General features: G+C 46.0%; 4 protein-coding genes across 8 annotated transcripts in view; 2 read left to right on the forward strand and 2 right to left on the reverse strand.

Annotated features, from left to right (window-relative positions):
* Mccc2 (methylcrotonyl-CoA carboxylase subunit 2) lies at positions 1-4077 on the forward strand. 4 transcript variants are annotated; one of them, XM_086909049.1, is made up of 10 exons: positions 1-499; positions 917-1170; positions 1235-1305; positions 1390-1533; positions 1643-1790; positions 1873-2288; positions 2364-2498; positions 2566-2702; positions 2782-2867; positions 2947-4077. In XM_086909049.1, exons 1-10 carry the CDS (start codon positions 386-388, stop codon positions 3062-3064), a joined length of 1623 nt encoding a protein of 540 aa, XP_086765175.1. In that variant the 5' UTR covers positions 1-385; the 3' UTR covers positions 3065-4077. The 4 variants fall into 4 exon arrangements, with proteins under 4 accessions (XP_086765175.1, XP_086765176.1, XP_086765174.1 ...); XM_086909050.1 differs by having other exon boundaries at positions 1262-1305; XM_086909048.1 differs by having other exon boundaries at positions 1235-1533.
* On the reverse strand, positions 3249-18430 carry qsm (Zona pelucida superfamily protein qsm). Of its 2 annotated transcripts, none has more exons than XM_031917303.2 (8): positions 17587-18430; positions 8091-8192; positions 7879-7988; positions 7422-7597; positions 4881-5111; positions 4653-4800; positions 4431-4575; positions 3249-4368 (listed from the first exon to the last, which is right to left on the reverse strand). In XM_031917303.2, exons 1-8 carry the CDS (start codon positions 17654-17656, stop codon positions 4115-4117), a joined length of 1236 nt encoding a protein of 411 aa, XP_031773163.1. In that variant the 5' UTR covers positions 17657-18430; the 3' UTR covers positions 3249-4114. The 2 variants fall into 2 exon arrangements, with proteins under 2 accessions (XP_031773163.1, XP_086765177.1); XM_086909051.1 differs by lacking the exon at positions 17587-18430 and adding an exon at positions 15710-15848.
* Positions 8187-20776, forward strand: part of LOC100871775 (uncharacterized) — a 24534-nt gene continuing 11944 nt past the window's right edge. Inside the window, exon 1 of the mRNA XM_086909053.1 lies at positions 8187-8317. The gene's annotated coding sequence lies outside the window, so the exon portion shown is untranslated. The remainder of the gene's footprint in view (positions 8318-20776) is intronic.
* conv (insulin like growth factor binding protein acid labile subunit convoluted) overlaps positions 19381-20776 on the reverse strand; it is an 8317-nt gene continuing 6921 nt past the window's right edge. Inside the window, exon 12 of the mRNA XM_003694803.4 lies at positions 19381-20744. Coding sequence (XP_003694851.2) covers positions 20396-20744 — 349 coding nt within the window. The 3' untranslated portion in view covers positions 19381-20395. The remainder of the gene's footprint in view (positions 20745-20776) is intronic.

Below are 20776 nucleotides of genomic sequence, written 5' to 3' on the forward strand. Positions count from 1 at the left end.
GATATTCATAATTAAATTGAAAAAAAATAAAAAATTTAATCTTAACGATTAACAAAAATTTTGTTTCTTTTTTTTATATTCTGATTAATAACAAATAGAGAAATTAAATAATTTAATTTAAATTCTAACATGTTGATTGACCTTTCCTGACCTGAAAAAAAAATTATCTGCTTACAGTTCTTCGATAAATCCTATGCTGCAATTAGATTACTGTCTTCGTGTACTAAACCAGCTGTTGATCTGTGAATAACTTCATTGAGATGGTAGTGTCCATAAAATAGGGAAATAATATATGTTATAACGTGCTTAAAGTATAACGAATATAATACTTACGTATACATTGTGATTCATAAAATTTGAGCGAAAGAAGAATCGATAAAAGAATATGTTAAGTAAAGGAAATCTTTTTATAAAGAATTTAGGCTGTACCATAAGAACGTTGCACAATAAAGCAGTTGTTATTGGTAATGTACAAAATACCAAATGTTCGACGTATCAGGTTAGAACGATATTATATATATGTGTGTATATCCATTTCATTTATAAACAAAACATCGCAAGATTTAATTCGTTAAATCTTTCGTTTTCGATCAATATTACATTATTGATCTAAAATGAGTTGATGAAATATTGCATAATATTAATATTACGATATTTTCCATCATTATCCAAACAAAATAAAATAAAAATTGTTCGTTTAAACGTATTAAAGCGTAATATACGCCTGCGCAATTGACGCACAATGATTAAGCGCGTATTACAAACACTGAATATATTACTCATGTTCTTTTTCGATAAAAAACAAAACGATTAAAAATAAGTGGGGACGATATTTGGAATAAAATAATAATAAAAATAATAATAATAAATATAGAAACGAATAACGGAGATTAAACATATAACGACAAAATTTTAGGAAAATTACGTTCAAATGGAATGTGCGGTGAATAGATTGAAAGGCACAATTCAAAAAATTGTAGAGGGTGGGAAACAAAAGGCGAAAGAGAGCCATATAAAAAAAGGAAAGCTTCTAGCACGAGAACGAATTAATACGCTTCTCGATCCGACGTCCCCTTTCCTCGAATTTTCTCAATTAGCTGGTTACGAATTGTACGATAAAGAGGAAGTACCAGCCGGTGGAATTATTACCGGTATCGGTAGGATAGAAGGGTAAGTACCGTTTGAATAAAAAAATGATTCGTATAAAATATTTTTTTTTTCTTTTTTTTTAAAGAAGAATACGTTTCGTTTCGAAAATTAGGACCGAATGCGTAGTAATCGCAAACGATGCAACCGTAAAGGGAGGTACTTATTATCCGATAACGGTAAAGAAGCAATTAAGGGCTCAAGAGATTGCGGAGGAGAATAATTTACCTTGTATATATTTAGTAGATAGCGGTGGCGCCAATTTGACTAAACAAGCTGAAATATTTGCGGATAAAATGCATTTCGGTAGAACTTTCTTTAATCAGGCAAGAATGAGCGCGAAAGGGATCGCGCAGATCGCGGTAGTAATGGGAAGCTGCACAGCAGGTGTCCGATTTCTTGATTTTTTGATCCACTCTTGCCCCATTTTATTGTATTACTTTCATATCAATTATTCGCGATATTATTAACGTCATTTAATCGATTTCTATTCCAGGTGGTGCATACGTACCGTCCATGGCTGACGAAAATATAATCGTCGGCAAGGAGGGAACCATTTTTTTGGCTGGTCCACCATTAGTAAGAGCTTCCACGGGCGAAGAAGTGACCGCGGATGAATTGGGTGGCGCGGATCTTCATTGTCGGTAATTGGGGAAAATACCATTTTTTAATCCGTCATTTCCCCTCGAATCGACTCGAGAGAATTTGGAAAATTGTTGTTCTCAGGGTTTCCGGAGTAACCGATCATTACGCCGTAGATGACATTCACGCTTTATTCCTAACCCGGCAAATCGTGAAGGATTTAAACAGGCAACGACCAATGCACGTTAACGTGGATAAAAATGTGGATGTACCGTTACATCCCGTCGACGAAATTTACGGAATAGTCGGTTTGAATTGGAAACAGTCGTACGACGTAAGAGAGGTGATCGCAAGGATCGTGGATGGATCAAAGTTTCGCGAGTTCAAAGCGCAATACGGGGAAACATTGGTCACAGGATTCGCGAACATTTATGGTTATCCCGTGGGTATAATCGCGAACAACGGTATACTGTTTTCGCAAGGCGCGTTAAAGGGTACACATTTCGTGCAGATCTGCGCACAAAGGAAAATACCACTTATTTTTTTGCAGAATATTACAGGTATAGTATAATATTCTGGTTGGACAAAATTGCAGCATTCCGATGATTGTACAGTGATTGTAAAAAAAACTGCAGGATTTATGGTGGGCAAAGATGCCGAGGCCGGAGGCATTGCCAAAAACGGTGCGAAAATGGTGACTGCCGTGGCTTGTGCTCAAGTGCCTAAAATTACAGTGGTAATTGGTGGCTCGTTCGGCGCGGGAAATTACGGTATGTTACACTTAATAAATCACCGTTCGAACTTGCACTGTTCAATTTGATTAAATTTAACGTGCAGGTATGTGCGGTCGGGCTTATTCACCGAGGTTTCTCTATACCTGGCCGAATGCCAGAATATCCGTGATGGGGGGCGAGCAGGCTGCCGATGTACTCGTTCAAATTAGCAAGGATCAACGTAAACGCGAGGGGAAGCAGGTAGGAGGCATGACAGATTATCGATTTCGTTTCGTTCGAACGTACCGGTGTATATAAATTTTCACTCGATCCTCGATAGTGGACCGTGGAAGAGGAGAAGAAACTGAGGGAACCAATACTGAGGAAATTCGAAGAGGAGAGCAATCCATATTATTGCAGCGCTAGGTCTACAATCTACGCATTATTATTAGACTAAGAGACTAGGAAATGTTTGAGTTATGTATCCGCGTTAATTATTTTTCAGACTTTGGGACGACGGCGTGATCGACCCCGTCGACACTCGAGTAGTGTTGGGACTCAGTTTATCAGCGGCGCTCAACGCGCCTATACCAGAAACTAAATTCGGGATTTTCCGAATGTAACATAATTCTCGATACGATGGGAGGAAATTTTGTGACCTGAAATTATGAAAGCACGATCCAATATTCGTTCTCTTCTGCCCGATATTTTACGCCAAACACGTGTAAATATATATATATTTTTTTATACATTGTTCTATCACACGAACATTCCACAAAATATATATATATAGATAATACCTTTGTATTGTTTCTATGCTTATTTTTATTAATCTTCTCTTCTCTTCTCTTTACTCGACTAAAAAATAAAGACGCCTCTCCGAACGAAACGCTGAATACGCGCGTTTCCACTTCGCTCTCTTACTTTTCTCTCTTATTTTTTTTTTACATTTTATGCGCGTATATTCTTCCTTATTACAATTATTATTGAGATTATAGCAGCAATTAATTCGCTTACAATTGTCTAACAGTTAAGTGACATCACGTTGTTACAGCTCGTCGCGCGACTAGGTCATCCGACATTCTCCGCTCGCAAAGGCCAACTTTTTCTTTCTGGTACGATATAGCGGCTGTATTACTTTATTCGCGGTTATTCGCAGGGAAGCACAGTGGGACGATTAATGAAAAGAGTGGAGTGGAAAAAAAAAAAAAAAAAATTTGGCGGTCGCAGAGCGGAGAAATTTCTTGAGCAGTGAGTGCTTAATATTAATATCCAAAATCTTAGCGATCATTCCCCCCTATTTTTTTTTTTTTTTCTCTTACGATATTTCTTCGATACAACTCCTCGAACTGTTTCTTTATTAATTCGTTCCATTAACACTATCCGAGATAATACATCGTCCGTTGATGAGAAGCTTAGCAATTTCGGACAATGTTATTAGAAAGATCGATGTTTCGTTCTTCTTTTTTTTTTTTTTTCTCCTTCCGTGGAAAAGGGAAAAAATTAACTACTAACGCATCCGGCTCGAAATTCGATCGGTCTGTCTCCTCCACGATGGACGCGCTCGAATCCTTGGTTGGCCGGTTTTCTCAATTCTACTTTCTATTTACAATCAAAAAAAAAAAAAAAAAAGAAACGATCGTCGGATCGTCCCCCTTCGTCTGTTCGGCTTTTTATAAAAATTTGCAGAGACAGAGAAGAAGGAGGATAGAGGGCAAGAGCTTTGTCGAGTCGCGGCAGGCCGAGGAGCCGTTCATCTCCGTCTCGGTAACCTTGTACTTGAACTGCTCCTTCACTTCCTGCGCGATGAAAGCCCTCTCCTCCGTCCTGATCGTGGTCGGGCCAGCTCGATCCCTCACCTCCTCCGCGATCACCGCCCTCGCCTTCGTCCTGTTCTTCCCTCTTCTCACGTACAATTCGGACAGAGCTGCGGGACAAATTTTATTGATAATTCGAAACGAAATCTCCTTTTTTATCGATCATACTTACCTTTATCGATCACCGCGTCCTCCTCGAAGTCGACTTTAATAAGAGCGGACATGGTCACCTCGAACAGCTTGTTGTTCTCCGTGTTGGAGACATCGATGGCCCTCCTCCTCCTACCGAATCCAATTTGGCCGTTGCTGCACTCGATCTGAAACACGGGGCGGGTAAACGATCCGTATATTCGAACGGTTAACGAGGTGCCACGCGTGTGCAACATTGACATACCCCTTGGCACTTGTCCAGGCAGACGTTAACAGTGCCGCGGAACTGGACGTAAGTGCTTTCTGGAAACTTGAAAGCGCGGAATTTCGCCGTCAAAAAGTCACCGTCCACCGTGTTGAAATTCTCGAACAGATACGGATCCACGGAGCAACTGAACCATTATTATTATTATTATTATTATTATTATCGTAAAAATTATTCTCGACCAGCATATTCAACATATTCGCTCACCCATTGATTATGATAGTCTCCTCCTGCGATTTGGTGTCCGTTACGAGCATGTAGGTGACCAACAATCCGTAAACGGGCGCCGACCCGTTGTCCAAGAAGATCTCCATCTGCAGAGGCGTGCCCGGGCTGACGTTCAGCTCGCCGGTCACCAGATTCCCGCCTTGCCTCACACCGACCCCCAATATCGGTACAGGCGCCGACTCGGAGATCTCACCTCTGATGTCGATCACGCTGCGCCAATCAAAACGTTAAGAAACGCGTCGTTCGAAACGAATTGTCGAGAACGAAACGCCAACGCCATCTGGCGGACGGAACCGTAAGGGAGGAACGAACGCGCGTTCGAATGTAATTTCCGCGGAGGGAGGGGGGAAGAGAAAAAAGCGGCGGCGAATATTCAAGTGGTCGTCGACGAAATTAACACGGACGTTTGCAGAGGAACGGGAACGGAAAGAGCTGTTGCATGTGCTGCTACGACCTGGGCCACTTTCGACAGTCATCGAATCGACCTGAATCGTCTTTCTTTGAAACCGTCTTTCTGCCGGCTCATCCACGATACTCTCTGTACGGGAGGACGAGCCACGTGAACGGTACCGCTAAAGACGGTAATGATGATGATGATGACGACGACGAAAAGAAGAGAAAAGAGAGGAAAAAAGTAGGGACGACGATAAAGTTTCCGTTCGTCAATTCGATCGTTTTTTATCGATAATCGTATTCGCATCTGTTCGCATGGATCGAAGGGAGGAGAGGCGAGTAGTATTTTCGAGTTCGTCGATCATCCCTCGATTCGACCGCGTCGATGGAGGATCCGATCGAGCAAGCGCGCAATTCCATCGACTTCTTGGAAGAAGGAACAGTTATCGAGATCGAGAAAGAATTTTCCCGCGGCGCGTGCCTCGACCCCGCCGATCGATCGGGCGAGATAACCGCGTGATAATTCAACAATAAGGATTTTACGGCTTCCTGGTTGGAAACGCGACATCGACAATCCTCCTCTTCCCTCCTCTCCTCAAGTATCTCCCTCGTACGATACTCGCGCAATACCGTGCCACGATCGATTAGTGTCAATAAATTAGCGGCCGGAGCGGGAGAAAAATTGCGTTGTGTGTACGTACTCGGCTGGCAGGCTGCCAGGAGGATAGCAGCGCCGCGGAGCGGGGAAAGAATGTCGACCGGCCAACCTCGGAAAGACTTTCATCCGCGTGGAAAGTAGCGTGGAAGAATCCCTTTTGACACGCGTCTAACTTGTCGCTTGCTTAAAATTTACTTCCCGCCGCGTCGCTCGTTTCAAGGCTGAGATAGAGATAGGGACAGAGGAGTATTCATCGATTCAACGAGTATTATACGCTGAAATATATATATATATATGTACGTATGTATATTTGATCTGTTGGGAGATCTCGTTTGAAAAAAAATTGTAACCTCGAAACCGTTTCGAAGAGATCGTTAGCGACTCTTAAGCACGCATTTGCATGTCGCCGAGCGAATAAAAGAAGATTCTCGTCGGATGCTCGCCCGCTAGTTGAAACGTTTTACCGAGGAGAACGCGAACGGGGAATACGAATGGCTCGCAAAGTGAGTTTTATCGAGCGAGCGGGGGGCAAAGGAGGAGGGGGAGAAGGAGGAGGAGGAGGAGGAGTAGGAAGAAATAGGGAAGGGGAAGACTCTGTGACGCGATGTATACGAGGCTAAAATTACATTTCAGGTTTTCCAGCACCTGCGCGTACAGCCTCGACAAATAAATGGAACGTGGAATCATGAATCAACTCGGTCGACAAAACGTTCATCTTCGTTTCGGATCGCTCATTTGCATCGGAGGAAAAGCATAAACTCGATACTCGATTTATTCGCGACACCGGCTCCTTCCACTTTCCAATTTCGAATTATATGGTGATTATTTTCGTCGAGCGTAAAAATATACGATTCGATTTTAATCTCGCGGAAAACTTGCCTTGTTTCGATTACGAAGTCGCGCGACATTTTGCCACACGATAATAACCGCGAAGCGGGATAGTTAGTAGCAGATTAAACTCATCTCGTTTTACTCACTTGCTTACATAAATCGAGACCGATTTTTTTTTAATTAATCAAGTTTACACAGCCAGCGTTGAAACGTTGATTACGCGATCGTTGGAAAGCTTGGAATAAAATTATTTCACCGCGCTCGTTCGCTTGGAAAGTTTCGATCGTTGGAAAAAAGAAAAAAAAATCATCGAAAAGCGTAACGCTTCGAACGAGTAGATAGGAGTAATGGATGAAAGTTTCAAAGATAATTTTAGCCGTTATTTCTTGGCGCTAGTCGAAGCGTATTAGAGGTGGGTTGTCCTTGATGATGAGAATACGTGAGCGTTGCGCGGACGATCGTTTGAGCACGATCGTTGGAACAGCTGTTGGAATCGCGACGGCGAATAACGCGAAATCGAAACAGTGGTTCTCTGTCGATACGAAGAGAAGGTGAGAACGGTAAGGGAAAAGTGCGAACAGATAAAAAAGAGAGAAGATAAGACGGAAACTGAATATTAAGGTAAAATATGAACTCACTCGGGTTCCTGGAAACCTGCTGGTAGAACGCTCCTGCGAACCACGGTGTGATTGGCTGCGATCGAGATTCCAGGTTTCACAACGACCTCGGTGATAACACACTTTACGGTGAACGTGTGCTTGCTGGAATCCGCGGGCTCCTCCACTATTATCCGATGAAAGTACACCTTCTGACCCTGTATATCATTACACGTATATCTATAATTTTGCTCGAATCCACGGGATTCCTTCCCATCGATCGAAACAATAACGAAGGCCGAGCCGAGGTAACAACTTATCGCTATCGATTTTCATCCTTCCCTCCCCCCTTTCTTTCCTTTTGCCCAAAGATTCGACCCTTCTTCGAACGCTCTCCCTTACGCTATCCCAACCTCGATTCGATCCTCGAGCGAAATTGTAATTATTCGAATTTCAAGAAAGGATGGTTTTTTCTTTTTTTCAGATTCGTCGCAATTACCGTGACTTTGTTAACGACCCTGGTGATGCCGCATCGCAGCATGTCCTCCTCTAGGAGAGGTAATCGGAACGTGGCGACACCGTTGCTAAGCCGGGGTTTGCAAGCTTCGTCTGCAAGATACGCATAGCACGGTGTAAAATACGGCTTCTATATAATCTCTCGCCGGCCAACGATCTCGCAGCGGATCTCGCGAAACGAATCGATCTTTTTACCTGGAAAGTCCTTCATCTGTTGCAGGTATATCCTCGCCCGTGGGCTGCTCCTCACGATGTCCACTTCCATCCACTGCTCGGAACATCTCACTTTGCTCTGCACTGGAAACGAAACGAAAAATTCAGTCGAACTCGAGCCGCGTCGTTTTCGAAAAGAGGGAAGGGAATCTGGATGAGGGAAAAAGGGAGAAGGTAAACGACGCGAGGCTAACTTGCAGTATACCACGGTAATTGCCCCATAAAGTCGTAAACGTCTCTCGACCTTGAAATGCGAGCAACCCGGCATCGCGCGCTCGAGGAACCCGCACCACCGATGCGCATCCCTCGCCTCTCGTTTCCTTTCGCGGAACAACTGGTGGATAATACTTTCACCGTTCGCGGGTAAAAAAACCGTGTATATATACACCGATTCTACATTATCCCGACGCGAGAAAAACCTTTCATCCGGCTGTGAAAAACGAAATTGCTTCCTCCCCGGATAATTGAATTCTCATCACCATGAATTAGCGAAACAATACTTTTCGAGGAAGAATTCTGATTCTTGTCGATCTCGATAACAGCATGCTATTGAAGAATATTCTCGACTCGAATTTGGCGAATTCCGTGACTCGAGGAATAAGAATTTCGAATCATCCCTGAACAGAGACTCGAAACGAGTTCACTTGCACAATTCGTTTGTCCACGGTTTCCGCGCATCCATCAGGCCGCGATTAACGCGCAAATTACGTGACTGCACGGTGTGTGTCACTTTCAAATAGCCCCAGGGTTGGCGGTCTTTTCCATTAGCGAGTTTAAAGCGGTTCCCCGCAGCCGGTGCAACCACCTGTGCGATCGTCGAGCAGCCATCTCTCGACAAAGGTCCGTGACCTTACGCTTTTTTCTTCTTCTTCTTCTTCCTCTTTTTCTTCATTTTCGATCTCCGCTACGTTTTCCCCTACAACTCTTTTCTCGCTTCGTCTTCTCTTCGCTTCGTTTCGTTGCATTTGTCGTTCGCCTTTCTCTTCTGCTTCTTCTTTCGATTCGAACAAGTTCGAAATTCCCCTTTTTTCCTACGATCGAATTACTTCCTTCCAGTGCGACAAATTTTTAATAACCGTTCCAGCTTAAGAAATCTAGGGTTGGAGGACGACGATCGTTCAAGCGCACCGAGAAACTTCGACGACGACGATGAGTCGGAAGAATCAGCAGAAAGACAAGACAAGAGGTATCTAACTGAGACAAAAAAGGGGAAAGAATTCATTGGCACACGTAATATTTATTCGAATCGATAGGGATCCATTATTCGTTTCGCCCGAAACGCCGCCGGAATTCTCCGTTCCGGGAACGGATTCTCGACCTACGTGACCCTTGTACCTTTCCCTTTATTATCATTCTTCCCGAGTTCCCTTCCTTCCTTCGATCCCTTCCTTTCTCCTCTATCTCTCTCTTCCTTTCCCCTTCCTTTCTTCACCATTCCGTCCTACTTCCACCCGCGATTAAGATCTCGGCAAAGTTTACAATGCCAAGTTTCAAAGCCCGACCTTTGCCCTCCCGCTAATTGCACTAATCTTTTCTTCCTTTCCATCCGCTCGATTCGTCCGATACCACTCGGATATTATTAAGATCGAAAGATGAATCGAAATCTCGCTGTCCTTCCCCGCGTGATTATCTTCCCCGTCTCTCTCTCTCTCTCTCTCTCCTTCCTCCAGCACCGAGGAAGGCGAGAAGAAATTGATGCAAATTACGTAAGGAAACGTAAGGGAATCCTCGGGGAATTACAATAATCTCGGCCTGTTGTTACACGAGCTCGGTGTTAAGGGGAAGGTAATTACGCGTTCGTGGCAAGGATCAAGGACAATCCTGTATGGGTGGGATAGATGCGAGAGGAAATTGATTCGTATCGCAACCCCCCTGAAAACACGCGGATAGATAGAACGTCTATCGTCCAGTCTCTGAATAATTTATAGGGGGGAAAGGATGCGTGTATCTATACGACATATTTAAGAATCGATCCGATCGATACAATTTGAGGGACGGATGAATCGAGGAATGAATCTCGAGGAGGCGACCCCGTTTTTCCACGCGCAAGGCGGCCGACGCGAAAGGGAGATCGAGTCTTAAGGCGCGATTAACATTCACGTCCACGCCGTGTTAACTGTACAATCGAGGGACGAGGCGAGATGCAGTGGGAAATATCTGCGATTAAACTGGTCGATCGAACGGGGAATCGGCGTAGCGTAGGCGTGCGTGTAGCTGCAAGTTTTTGCTCAAAGGTCGCGTGTAAAAGTGTAGAAGAAAAAAAAAGGAAAAACGATAACCGAATCGTTCCTATCGCGCGAGTTATAGAGTGTATCGAGTTATAGTATTTTTTTGTAATTACGGTCGTTTTTATCGGAAGGGATCGAGAATCGATCGCGATAGCTTCGTGTTGCGGAATAACAACCGTCGTTGAAATTGCTTCGATCGATCAAGAGGATGCGAGAGAGAGAGAGAGAGAGAGAGAGAAATCACTTTTGAAAAGGTGATTACTGAACTTTCCAACAACGAGGGCGACTGCTTTGGTTGGCAAACCGAACTTTGATACGATACCACCGTTTTCAAGATCGAGATTCCTTCGAGTTTTTTTTATCACGACTTCCGGCTGCAAATCGATTTTACTCTCCAAGTTACGACAAGCGGTTACCCGCTGTACGAGTTTCAAGAAGGTTATAACATCGTTGAAACGAGCCGCGTCGATCGATGCTTGAAAAATTGAAATACGCGCGATAATTGATCGCCGCCTTTTTTCCCGTTTTAATTTTCGAAGGGATCCGCTCCGGTGACCCTCGGTCGAGATAAAAAAAAGAAGAACGGTTAATTAAACGCGCACGTTTTTATGCAAATAAATTCGCCACACGCGTCCCACCAACGAGCAGCCTCGGTAATTCAAACGTCACCACTGTACATAATTCAATTACTACTCCGCGTTGTCGTTCCCCGATCTCCACGCGCCGACGCATGCTTATTTTCCCCTTTAACGATATAACAGCCGTTGCACACCACCACCTCGCCGCTCGGTCTTGCGGAAAGAAAGAAAGGGAAGAGAAAAGAGGAGAAAAGAAAATGAAAAAAAATTGCCACCGCAATCCCCAACCAGGGATCCGCTTAAGGATTAACCGTTGCGAATGATCGCCATCTCCCATCCTCTCTTCTCTATTTTTCCCCTCTTATTATTATTATATCCTCCTCGATATAAGATCCGAGGGATCTTGGCGAAGAGTCGCCGGTGGCGTTGCGTGGAACAGGATCGAAAGTTGGTAATCGATCGGTAAGCGAAGGGGGAGGGCAGGCTGGCCGAGTGATAAAAGGGGAGCGGGCGAGAGGTAACGGTGATTTCATTCCGGTTCGCTCCTTTGGCCACGCCGCATCGCAACAACCAGCGGTAAATCACCGATCGTCGCCGTGGCGATCGTTAGCGGTCGATTCGTGGATCTATCCCTCTTATCTTCCTTGTATCCGAGCTAAGAGATCTAAATTTCTCTTCTTCCCTTCCGATCGATAGAGCGAAGGAAAATATCGGGCCGGTTCTCCTCTTAATTCGAAGATGGCGAATCGCTTGTCTTCTCGTATCGAGGGTGTATCGATGTAATCGCTCGTATACTTTCGAATTCGTCGTCGTTTATATACATATATCACCGCTACTGTGCTCGCATGCGCCGGCGCGGAAGCGATCGATCGTGCATCGCGTACCAAGCTCGGCCATTTTACGAGCAGCACCGAGATCGCGGTGGAATCGCGGAGGAGAGGCGAATACGGAACGGAATTGAACGTATCTTCGTCGAGTGGAAAATACGTTATTCGAAAATTATAGACGCGCAGTATCGATGGTGTTTTCCATCGATGGATTTCTCGAAACGTTTGTGGAGGTGTCGTCCATTTCCTTCCACGATTCGAAGAAATAATAATCGTGGATGCAAATGGACGCGAGTAGAGCCGGCGCACGAAACAGCGCAGGGACACAGGGAGCAAGGTGCATCGCGCGCCACCAAATGCAGGATGAATAATTTATCGTGGCGGCGATCCGTGCACAAATTATGCGCGCGGCCGACCGATTACCGTTATGCACATTTTCGGTAATCTCGACGACGATTAAATCGACGCCGCTCTCGGCGAACACCGGCCGCTCGATTATTCCAACAATTTTACGCCTCGAGTCGCCGGTGCATAAAACGTTCACACGCGTCGTTACGCGGCAGTTCGACGCGCATAATATAGATACATTTTTCCAATCTCTATGTATATATATATATATATATATTATATTTCGTCGTCTACGTTCTCTCCGTTCGTTCCGTGGCGAGAGAAGGAATTTCGTTTTTCCTTTTCTCCTTCCTTCGGATAGAAAGAGAAACGGCAGATCGTATCGATCGCGCGACCATACGATGTACGTGCTACAAGTCTATCTCTCTCTCTCTCAGTCGCGAAGAAGTTATACCAGGAAGAAAGAAGATCTCTTTGTCGTTCTTCTTCAAAGAGGATGTATCGTCGTATCGTCATCGACGGTCGAGATATCGAATCGGGTTGAATCTCTATCCCCCCAGGGCGACTTCCGGCACGCTTTATTATCCAGACGTTGTACCGCTCCCGACCCGAGCACGGAATACATTTTCCAGAGGATACTCGCGCGCTTATCTGATCACGGGATTTAATTGTTTCCGCGAGTCCGTCCTTTCCTCGTTCCCTCTTGGACGTCCCCTACTTCCTTTCCGAGGGAATCTCGCCGTTCCGATTATCCAATAGCGAATATCCAAACTTCCAAACATCCGCGAAAGAAAGAAAGAAAGAAAGAATGAATGAACGAAAGAGAGAGAAACGCGTTGGATTTTTTTTCTTTTTTAATTTATTCTTAATTCGAGGCGCGCATCGTTGCCACGACGCGGCGGCAATCATTGCCACGAGTTAAACGAGTCTCGACGACCAGAATGTTGGAACGTTGGCGCAGATTTATTGGCTACGATAGGGGGGGAGATCATTGCGCAGAACAGTGGAATTTTCTAGGGAGAGAGACACGCACGAATGATGCTCGTCTGGGAACCATATATACGCGCGATTCATTCCCGATAACACGCTCGGCAACCTCGGGCAAAAGCGTGGCGATGCATATTCGACACGCTTCTCTCTCTCTCACTCTCCGAGTTTTTAATCCTTATAGAATACTCGTAACCTCTACCTCCTTCTCAGTTTCTCCACCTACTCGATCTCTCGCTCGGGAATCGGTCAACGTCACGCTCGCCGACTCGGTTAATTGCCGATCGCAATAAATTGGAAACGGACGAATTCTCATTTCGATCGATCTCGTACGCGCGATTCCATCTCGAAACATATTGGAAATATGTGCGGGCGAGTTGTCCCTCGTTGTGTTCGCCTTCAAGAAAAAAAAAAAAGAAAACAAAAGAACGCTGTCTCGCTCTATCCGAGAAAATTCCCTCCCCTCCTTCCCCTCTAATGGATCCCTGCGCGAGGAGTCCTTGGCACGCAGAAACTTTCGTCGGCGTTTCCATCTTTTACACCATTATGATCGCTCAACGTTATGGCACTTCCTTTCGAACGCCTGCAGTAATTATCACGTTCGTTAGCATTAATTCTTCGTTAATCTCGAATTTCATCGTAAAGTTTGCGTTTAAGATGATCCCTCGCTACCGCTAATACACTCTTTATCAATTTTATTAACGTTTCCTCGATCGTAATACACCATTTATCCCGAAGTTTCGTTACATTCGCTCGCTTCAATCGTAGAAATCGAAAACCCTTCCTCTCCTTCCTTTTTCCAGTCTCTTTCTCAACATTCTTTTCCTCTCTCTCTCTCTCTCTCTCTCTTTGTCGAAAGATCGAATCCTTTCGATCGGAATCGTGATTATTCGTTTATTCCCACTTGGAATGGAAATATCGCGTTTCTCACCAATGAATCGCGAATGACTGGCGATCTTTCGAGTAGTCAAAGAAAATCGAGGGTGAAAGAAAAAGGAGACGCGCGCATACACACACACACACATACACATACGCGCATGCGCGCACACAGAGGAGTGATTAACGAGCGAACAAGCTTCGGTAAATAAACGAAGCGGTCGCGTGTAACGTTAGACCGGTCGAAAAGGTCAGAAGGCGAGATCGAGTGTCGATAATGGACGATATCGAAGGAAGGGAAGGCGATTGTTATTCGAGTGATGGGGAAACGACTACGCGAGTGCAACCGTTGAAAGAGACAAGTAGAGAGGAAGGACGCGGCGGACAACGGCTCTCGATTACACCACGCTTCTCGAAAATTGCTAGTTTATTGCACACGACGCGAGACCAGCTTGGAAATTACGTCCCAGATGCGTAAATCCGGTAGGTGGAAATCCTTGAAGCCGAACTACTGAACTCGTCTCTGATGCGTTTCACCTTCTCCTCCTTCTTCTCCAGCCTCGTCGCGAGTGTGGAAAAAAACTGGATGGAAGGCGCGTGGTACGAAAACATGCTCGAAATGTTTGGTTCGAGGAAAGGATCGATTGTGAGGGGGGGAGTGGAAAGAGGCGCGAGAGAGATAAACGACAACCAGCGAGGTGTCGTTTCTCGATTGCCTGAAACGGAGGCGAGGCAACCAATTTTTACGACTAATATTCATTCGCGAAGCGACTTTACGACTTGTACGACGAGCGAGACGAGGACGGAGATTCGAACCGGGAGGAATTCGCCCGTGGGTGCTCCCGTCTGTCCTTCGTCTCCACACGCACAGCCGCGAGTGCCCACGCAGTGACGGTGACACGCGTGCACCAACGCGAGTGGTTCGACCGGTATCCGCCATATTTGGCTGGTCGAACAGCCGCGTGAACTACGGAGACGTAGAAATCCACTACGAGGGAAGAGGTCACCGATGCCATATCCACGCCATCGAGGCGTAAATAAAAGGAGAAGAAGAAGAAAAAAAAAGGCTTTCGACCAAAACGTCTCGACGAGATATCCCGTGAATTATAACTGAACGAGGATCGTAAATAAATCATAATCGAAAGAATACGATAAGTTTGACGGGCAGTAAAAAAATCATCTTCGTCCAACAAGATTGTTGCCACCTATCGATAATTATCTTCTATATTTAGATAAATTTAAAGCCAGAGGCGCGAAACAACCGAATCGAAATTGCCTTCTCGCTCGACGGAATTTCTTTCTCTCTCCCCGTTCGTTTTACGTTTTAACGAGCGTCTTTAGGCAGGATATTTTCCGTTAAAGAATTCCGGCAAAGTAGCGGGGAAAAATGGACGGCACGAGTGATACACGCGTGTAAAATCAGGCGAAAAAGAATTCCCGAACCGAATCCCCCCTGTTGGAAAAAAAGAAGATCGAAGGCTGGAGATCGATCCTCGAATCGGACAAATCATCATCGATGTAATTTTAATTGGATTCTAATCCCGAAATAAAAAGTGATAGGCACTCGAAAGGATCAAGTTTTTTCTATCCAAAATCCGTGGCAAATCCTTCCGCACGATCACGATTACGATCTTTCGTTCCTCCTCCACTCCCCGTGCTCCCTGTATTCCCTCCTGCTTCCGAATGGTGAGAATCGGATCGGACGGCAGGGTAAAGGGATCGGATAGATTTGCTGAAAACCGGAGTACCCTTTTTACCCTTTTCTCTCGGCACTGTTGCGGCCGATGTCCAACGTCCGTGCAGATTGGCAACCGGTTTTCCTATGGCCTCTCCCAACCGATTCCTCACTCCCACTCTCACACTCCCACCTCCGATCCCCATTCCAACAGGCCCCCCCTCTCAGGCATTCTCCGCGCCCTCCTTCGCTTCCCCAGGGGGAAGCCGCCGCGTTATTCCATCTTCTCCCTTTCTTTCCACTCTCCTCTCTCCTTTTCTTCCTTCCCTCCCTCCTCCCGGTCGCTCTTTCACCCGGTGATCTTATCTTTCGGAGGAAAAGCAACGCCGGATGTTACGCGACCGACATCGCCAATTTTTCCTCCTCCTCCCCCCCCCCTCCTCCCACCGCCGCGAACAAAAAACTTCGAAGCGAATTCACACGCGCGCACACGGACGACGCGACACCGGCGACACGTACTTACTTTGCATACAAAGAGACGCGCTCTCTCGCGATCGAACGCGTTCCAATCGCGAAATATCTTTTTTTTTTTCTTTCTTTTTTTTTTTTTTTTCGCAATCCTCTCGACACCATCGCTGCTCGACATTACCATTCCTCGTTTCGCTTCTCGAAATCAATTGGCGATTATTGTTTCGCTTCGTGGCTCGAAGTTCGAACGCGTCACGCTCGATCGACGCTTTTTCATTCCCTCGTCCATCGAGGGGGACGATCGTATCGAGCCGACACGTCCAAGCGGCGAATTCGCAACGATTTCTTTTTTTCCCACACGCGAAATCACGACCACGATGCAGTTTATATCCTTTAACCATTTTTAGCTGGCTTCTTGCAACAACCGCCGGGATTTATAACGCTGAGTGGATTCCACGGATACCGATTCGAGGATAAGAAGCACCTGTCGCACGATCGAACCGTTTCGGAAAACGAGAAGAGCAAACGAGAAGAAGAGGGTTAAAAGTGGGGGATATATATATATATATATATAATAATAATATTCTAAACGTTTCATTATTCTTATTTTTTTCCTTTCTTTCCAAGAGAAATACGTGTACTTGTTATTATATTATGGAAGAGCGAAAGATCCTGAAAAGATGCGAGAAGAACGGAACCAAGGCAAGGAGTCGGAACGTAATTCGAAGCGTGGAAAATCACTTTCCTCCTCGCGTTCCCTTTCTTTCTCTCCACGGAAAGAATCGCGAGCCACGCCGTTTCCAAGAACGCGTTTGATCCTCCGCCAACTTGTTTCTAATCAATCGAGTAAACAAAATCAACCGACGAGGTTGATCTTTCTTTCTTTCTCGAGGGATAAACTTCTTTTTCAAACCTTCGTCGTGGAATCGACTCGAGATACAGCGGGCGGCTGGAGAAGGAGGAGGAGAAGGATCGCGTGATTCATCGGACAACGTTCGTAAATCACCGCGCAATTATTAGCCTTCTTACGCAATTTTCTTCAACTCTTCTCCCGTGTTTTCACACGTTCCACGCGACGAGAGATTGCTACGATAGAGGGAGGGAAAAATTCGCCGCTCTGTAAAACCGGGGATCTAAAAATACTGCACTCGTCGAATTGAATCGAATCGGTCGAAAGCACAAGTTTCTCACCTCGTGTTCCGTCAACAGCGCAACAATTACTGTAATCACGTACACGGGAGAATTTACTACGGGTTTATTGTACACGAGTTCGCACAATATTCTCTCCTCCTTCTGTTGGGAAGGAACAGGAAAGGAAGGATTTCGATTCGGGAAGCGAGATCGAACGAGAAAGAGAGAGAGGGAGAGGGAGACGAAGAAATCGAGCCGCATCGAGGTCGTCGCGTAGAGTGAACGTCCGTCGGCCTTGAGCCACGCATCCATCCATCCATCGTCCACGTGACGTGTCGAAATTCGGAAGGGTTTGCTCACCGTTCGCCCCTGCGACGCCGAAAATGTATATCCACCAGAGGAGCAGTCTTCTTGGCCCGGTCTCCATCATCTGCTACAATCGATGCACCGTACAATCGTACAATTCACTCGAAATCGATCCTTCGAGGAGGCGAGGAAGTGTTTCGAAGGAGGGAAGGAAAGAAGGAAGGAGGGAGGGAGGGAAGGAAGGAAGGAAGGAAGGAAGAGAAAGAGGGGAGAAACGGTTTAACCGTGGCAAAGTCTCATTTATATTGGATCGTCCTCCCCGAGGATCGAGAATTCGTTTATCGCGCTCGTTCCACGACTCACAACTTCCACCGAACAACTTTTCGTTTCGGGATGTTCGAAACTCGCGACACTGGAAGAGAAAGAGAGAGAGAAAGAGAGAGAGAGAGAAAAAGATCGGTCGATGGACGGATCGCAGTCGGAGAGAGAGCTGTTCCCCGGCCAAGAACGCGAGAGACACTGACGGGCCCGGCGGCTGGCGGGAGAGTTCGAACCGCGCACACCGACGCACACCGGACCCAGAGACGTGGACGCGGAACGGGGCAACATCTTTTTAACGGCGCGCACGTGAGATCCGTGGCGCGCCACCTCGTGCGCCACCATTTTTCCCAACCGCTCCTTATCCTCGTCCAGGATTCCAATTCGCTCTCCTGAGATCGATCCCGATTCACCGAAGGATTCGCCACAAAGTTCGTGGAAAGGATAGGATACGAAACGAGAGTCTCGTTTAGAGAGGGAAAGAAGTGGTCGTTTCCCTCCTCCCACGAGCCTTATTAACGAGGTATTTACGAAATGGCTGGCCACGAAACGGCCTTTTCGAGAGGTTCCTCCTCCTCGGATTGCAACCTTTTTATTATCTTGTATACAGGGGAAGAGGGGAGAGAAGGTGGTCTGGCCGTAGGCGTGCAGCTCGAGAGGAGAGGGAAGGGCGCTGGGCCTTACATGGATCTGGTGTGAGTCACTGCCCAAAGTGGACTATGTAAATGTGTTTGGCTCGAAGAAACTGGTCGATCGTTTATCACGGATGAATCTTCCACGCTCTTTTTCGACTTCTATTTATACGTATACTATATATATATATATATATATATATATATATATATATATATATGAAACTAGCTCGAGTCTCGAGCTTCGTCGATACCGAACCGGAATAAATAATTGGAATATATCGATGGGGCGAACACTGGATCCCAGTGATTTATACATATATACTAGGCATAGCCGGGTCGATCGATAATTAATTATCGCGTTAACCGCGAGAGTTAAGGAAAGGAGGGGAGAGGAAAGGAAGGATGAAAGGACGTTTATTCAGGCGAAACAACAGCCTTGGGGCACTTATGGTCGAAGCAAAACGGACAAAAACGGATGTCTGTCTTTGATAGACACTGGCCGTTCGTGGCCGCTCGTGCACGATCGTGCACGCTCGTGTACGGTACTTGGACGAGCCACGCCATTCCTCGGCCCCCGAGGTGAAAGTGTCCAAGGATTTCGTAACGAGCGACCGATTGCGATTACGCTCGCTACGAGAAATCGTTTGCCTCCGTAACGAACTTCCACCGAGCTTCCATGGACTCTAATTGGACTCTCCTTCCTCCTCCTTCTCCTCCTCCTTCTTCTTCCCGAAAAATTCGACAATCGATGGTAGCCATCTCTTGGTAGCGATCTCAGGTTACTTTCCGCCGACTTTCGTGTCAATCTCTCAAAGGATCCGCGTTTCTTTCCCCCCTTGAAAATTAGTCATTTGTGAAATTGGAAAATTCACCTTCTCCTTAAATAACGCAAATATTCGAAGAGATATTTTATTCTTCTTCGACGGTAAGTACAGTGAACGTTTTTAAAAACGTTTTTAAATTATCCTTTTTTTTTTTTTTTTTTTTTGTTTTATCGCGCGAGGACGACGATAGAGCGCGCGCGTCGCGAGTAGTTTACCGATCCAAAGTCCCGTTAATCGTCAACGGGATGGTTACGTCCCTTCTCGTTACGTATATCTCGCAAATGTTCCGCAATCGAGAGATAGAACGTTAAACGTTATAATAGTTCGTGTATAATCGAATAAGGCTTAAACAACGGGACGGGTTAACATATATTATACGAAACGTGTCGCGTGGATGATCGTGATCGGCGCTCGCGTCGTTAATCTCGCTACCGGATCGTTTTGCGGAAGCGACAACTTCCACGGGACTTTGGCCTCATTAGGAGGAAAGGTCCCCATCCACCCTCCTCCTCGTCCTCCTCCGCCTCCTCCTTCTCCTCCTTCCCCCCTTATCTTCTTATCCTCCGTGCGGATAACCGCGCGGATGCTAATTATAAAACGCGCGAATAATGAAATCATCTTGCTAAGCGCGGCTCGCTCGCTCGCCCGCTCACTTCCTTGAGAAAATTTTTCAATCCGGGCCTGCGAGAGAAACGCCTTTATTAGCGGACGGGACAACGATCTGCGGGAGAAATTAGGCTCGTGGGATAAAGCGACTCGGGGTTATTAAGACAAATTGCCCGCTAATCGACACCACCTCCCAACTAACTCGACCACCGTCTATCATCCATCTCCCTTCGCCTTCTCGACAACCTTCTTCAACGAATCGCTACGCTTCTTTTTCTTTCCCAGAGAGGAAAAAAGAAAAAAGGAAAATTCGTTGTAGAGATTAGATTATATATTTTACAAGGATATGATACGTACGACGTTCAACGTCCTCGTACCGCGATACACGTACATGTACACTATGTACACGAGCGACTTATTATACTCCGACAAGCCTATTTGATCGTTATTTACACGTGTTATATAATGGAAAAAAGATCGTCACGCCAGGATGCGTGACACGGACACGGCGATCAGGACGAGGAGGTTCGGGTTCGCGGCCAGCCTCGGCGAGGAGGAGTCGAGCAGGTGGTGGTGGGCCAACGTCCTGCACTGGGAGCTTCGAAAGTGTTTCACATTCCCCTCCGAGTCTCTTGCAAGGACGCACAGCTCGTACCTCGACCCGGTCTCCCGAAGATCCTGAATTTTGAACGATCTCTCGCTGTACACGAGATCCTTCTCGATCGCGGACTTGCCGCTCCCAGACTCTCTCACCACGACGTAAAAATCGCCTATGTCCTCCCGCGATGTCACGTACCAAGTCGCCTTCCAACTCTTGTCCTCCTCGTCGCTGGAAAAAAATATTCTTTCACTTCCAAGAAG

Source organism: Apis florea, unplaced genomic scaffold (genome assembly GCF_048593485.1).
Source record: "Apis florea isolate Af1SG1 unplaced genomic scaffold, ASM4859348v1 contig_3081_pilon, whole genome shotgun sequence".
In the NCBI taxonomy this organism is placed as follows: domain Eukaryota; kingdom Metazoa; phylum Arthropoda; class Insecta; order Hymenoptera; family Apidae; genus Apis; species Apis florea.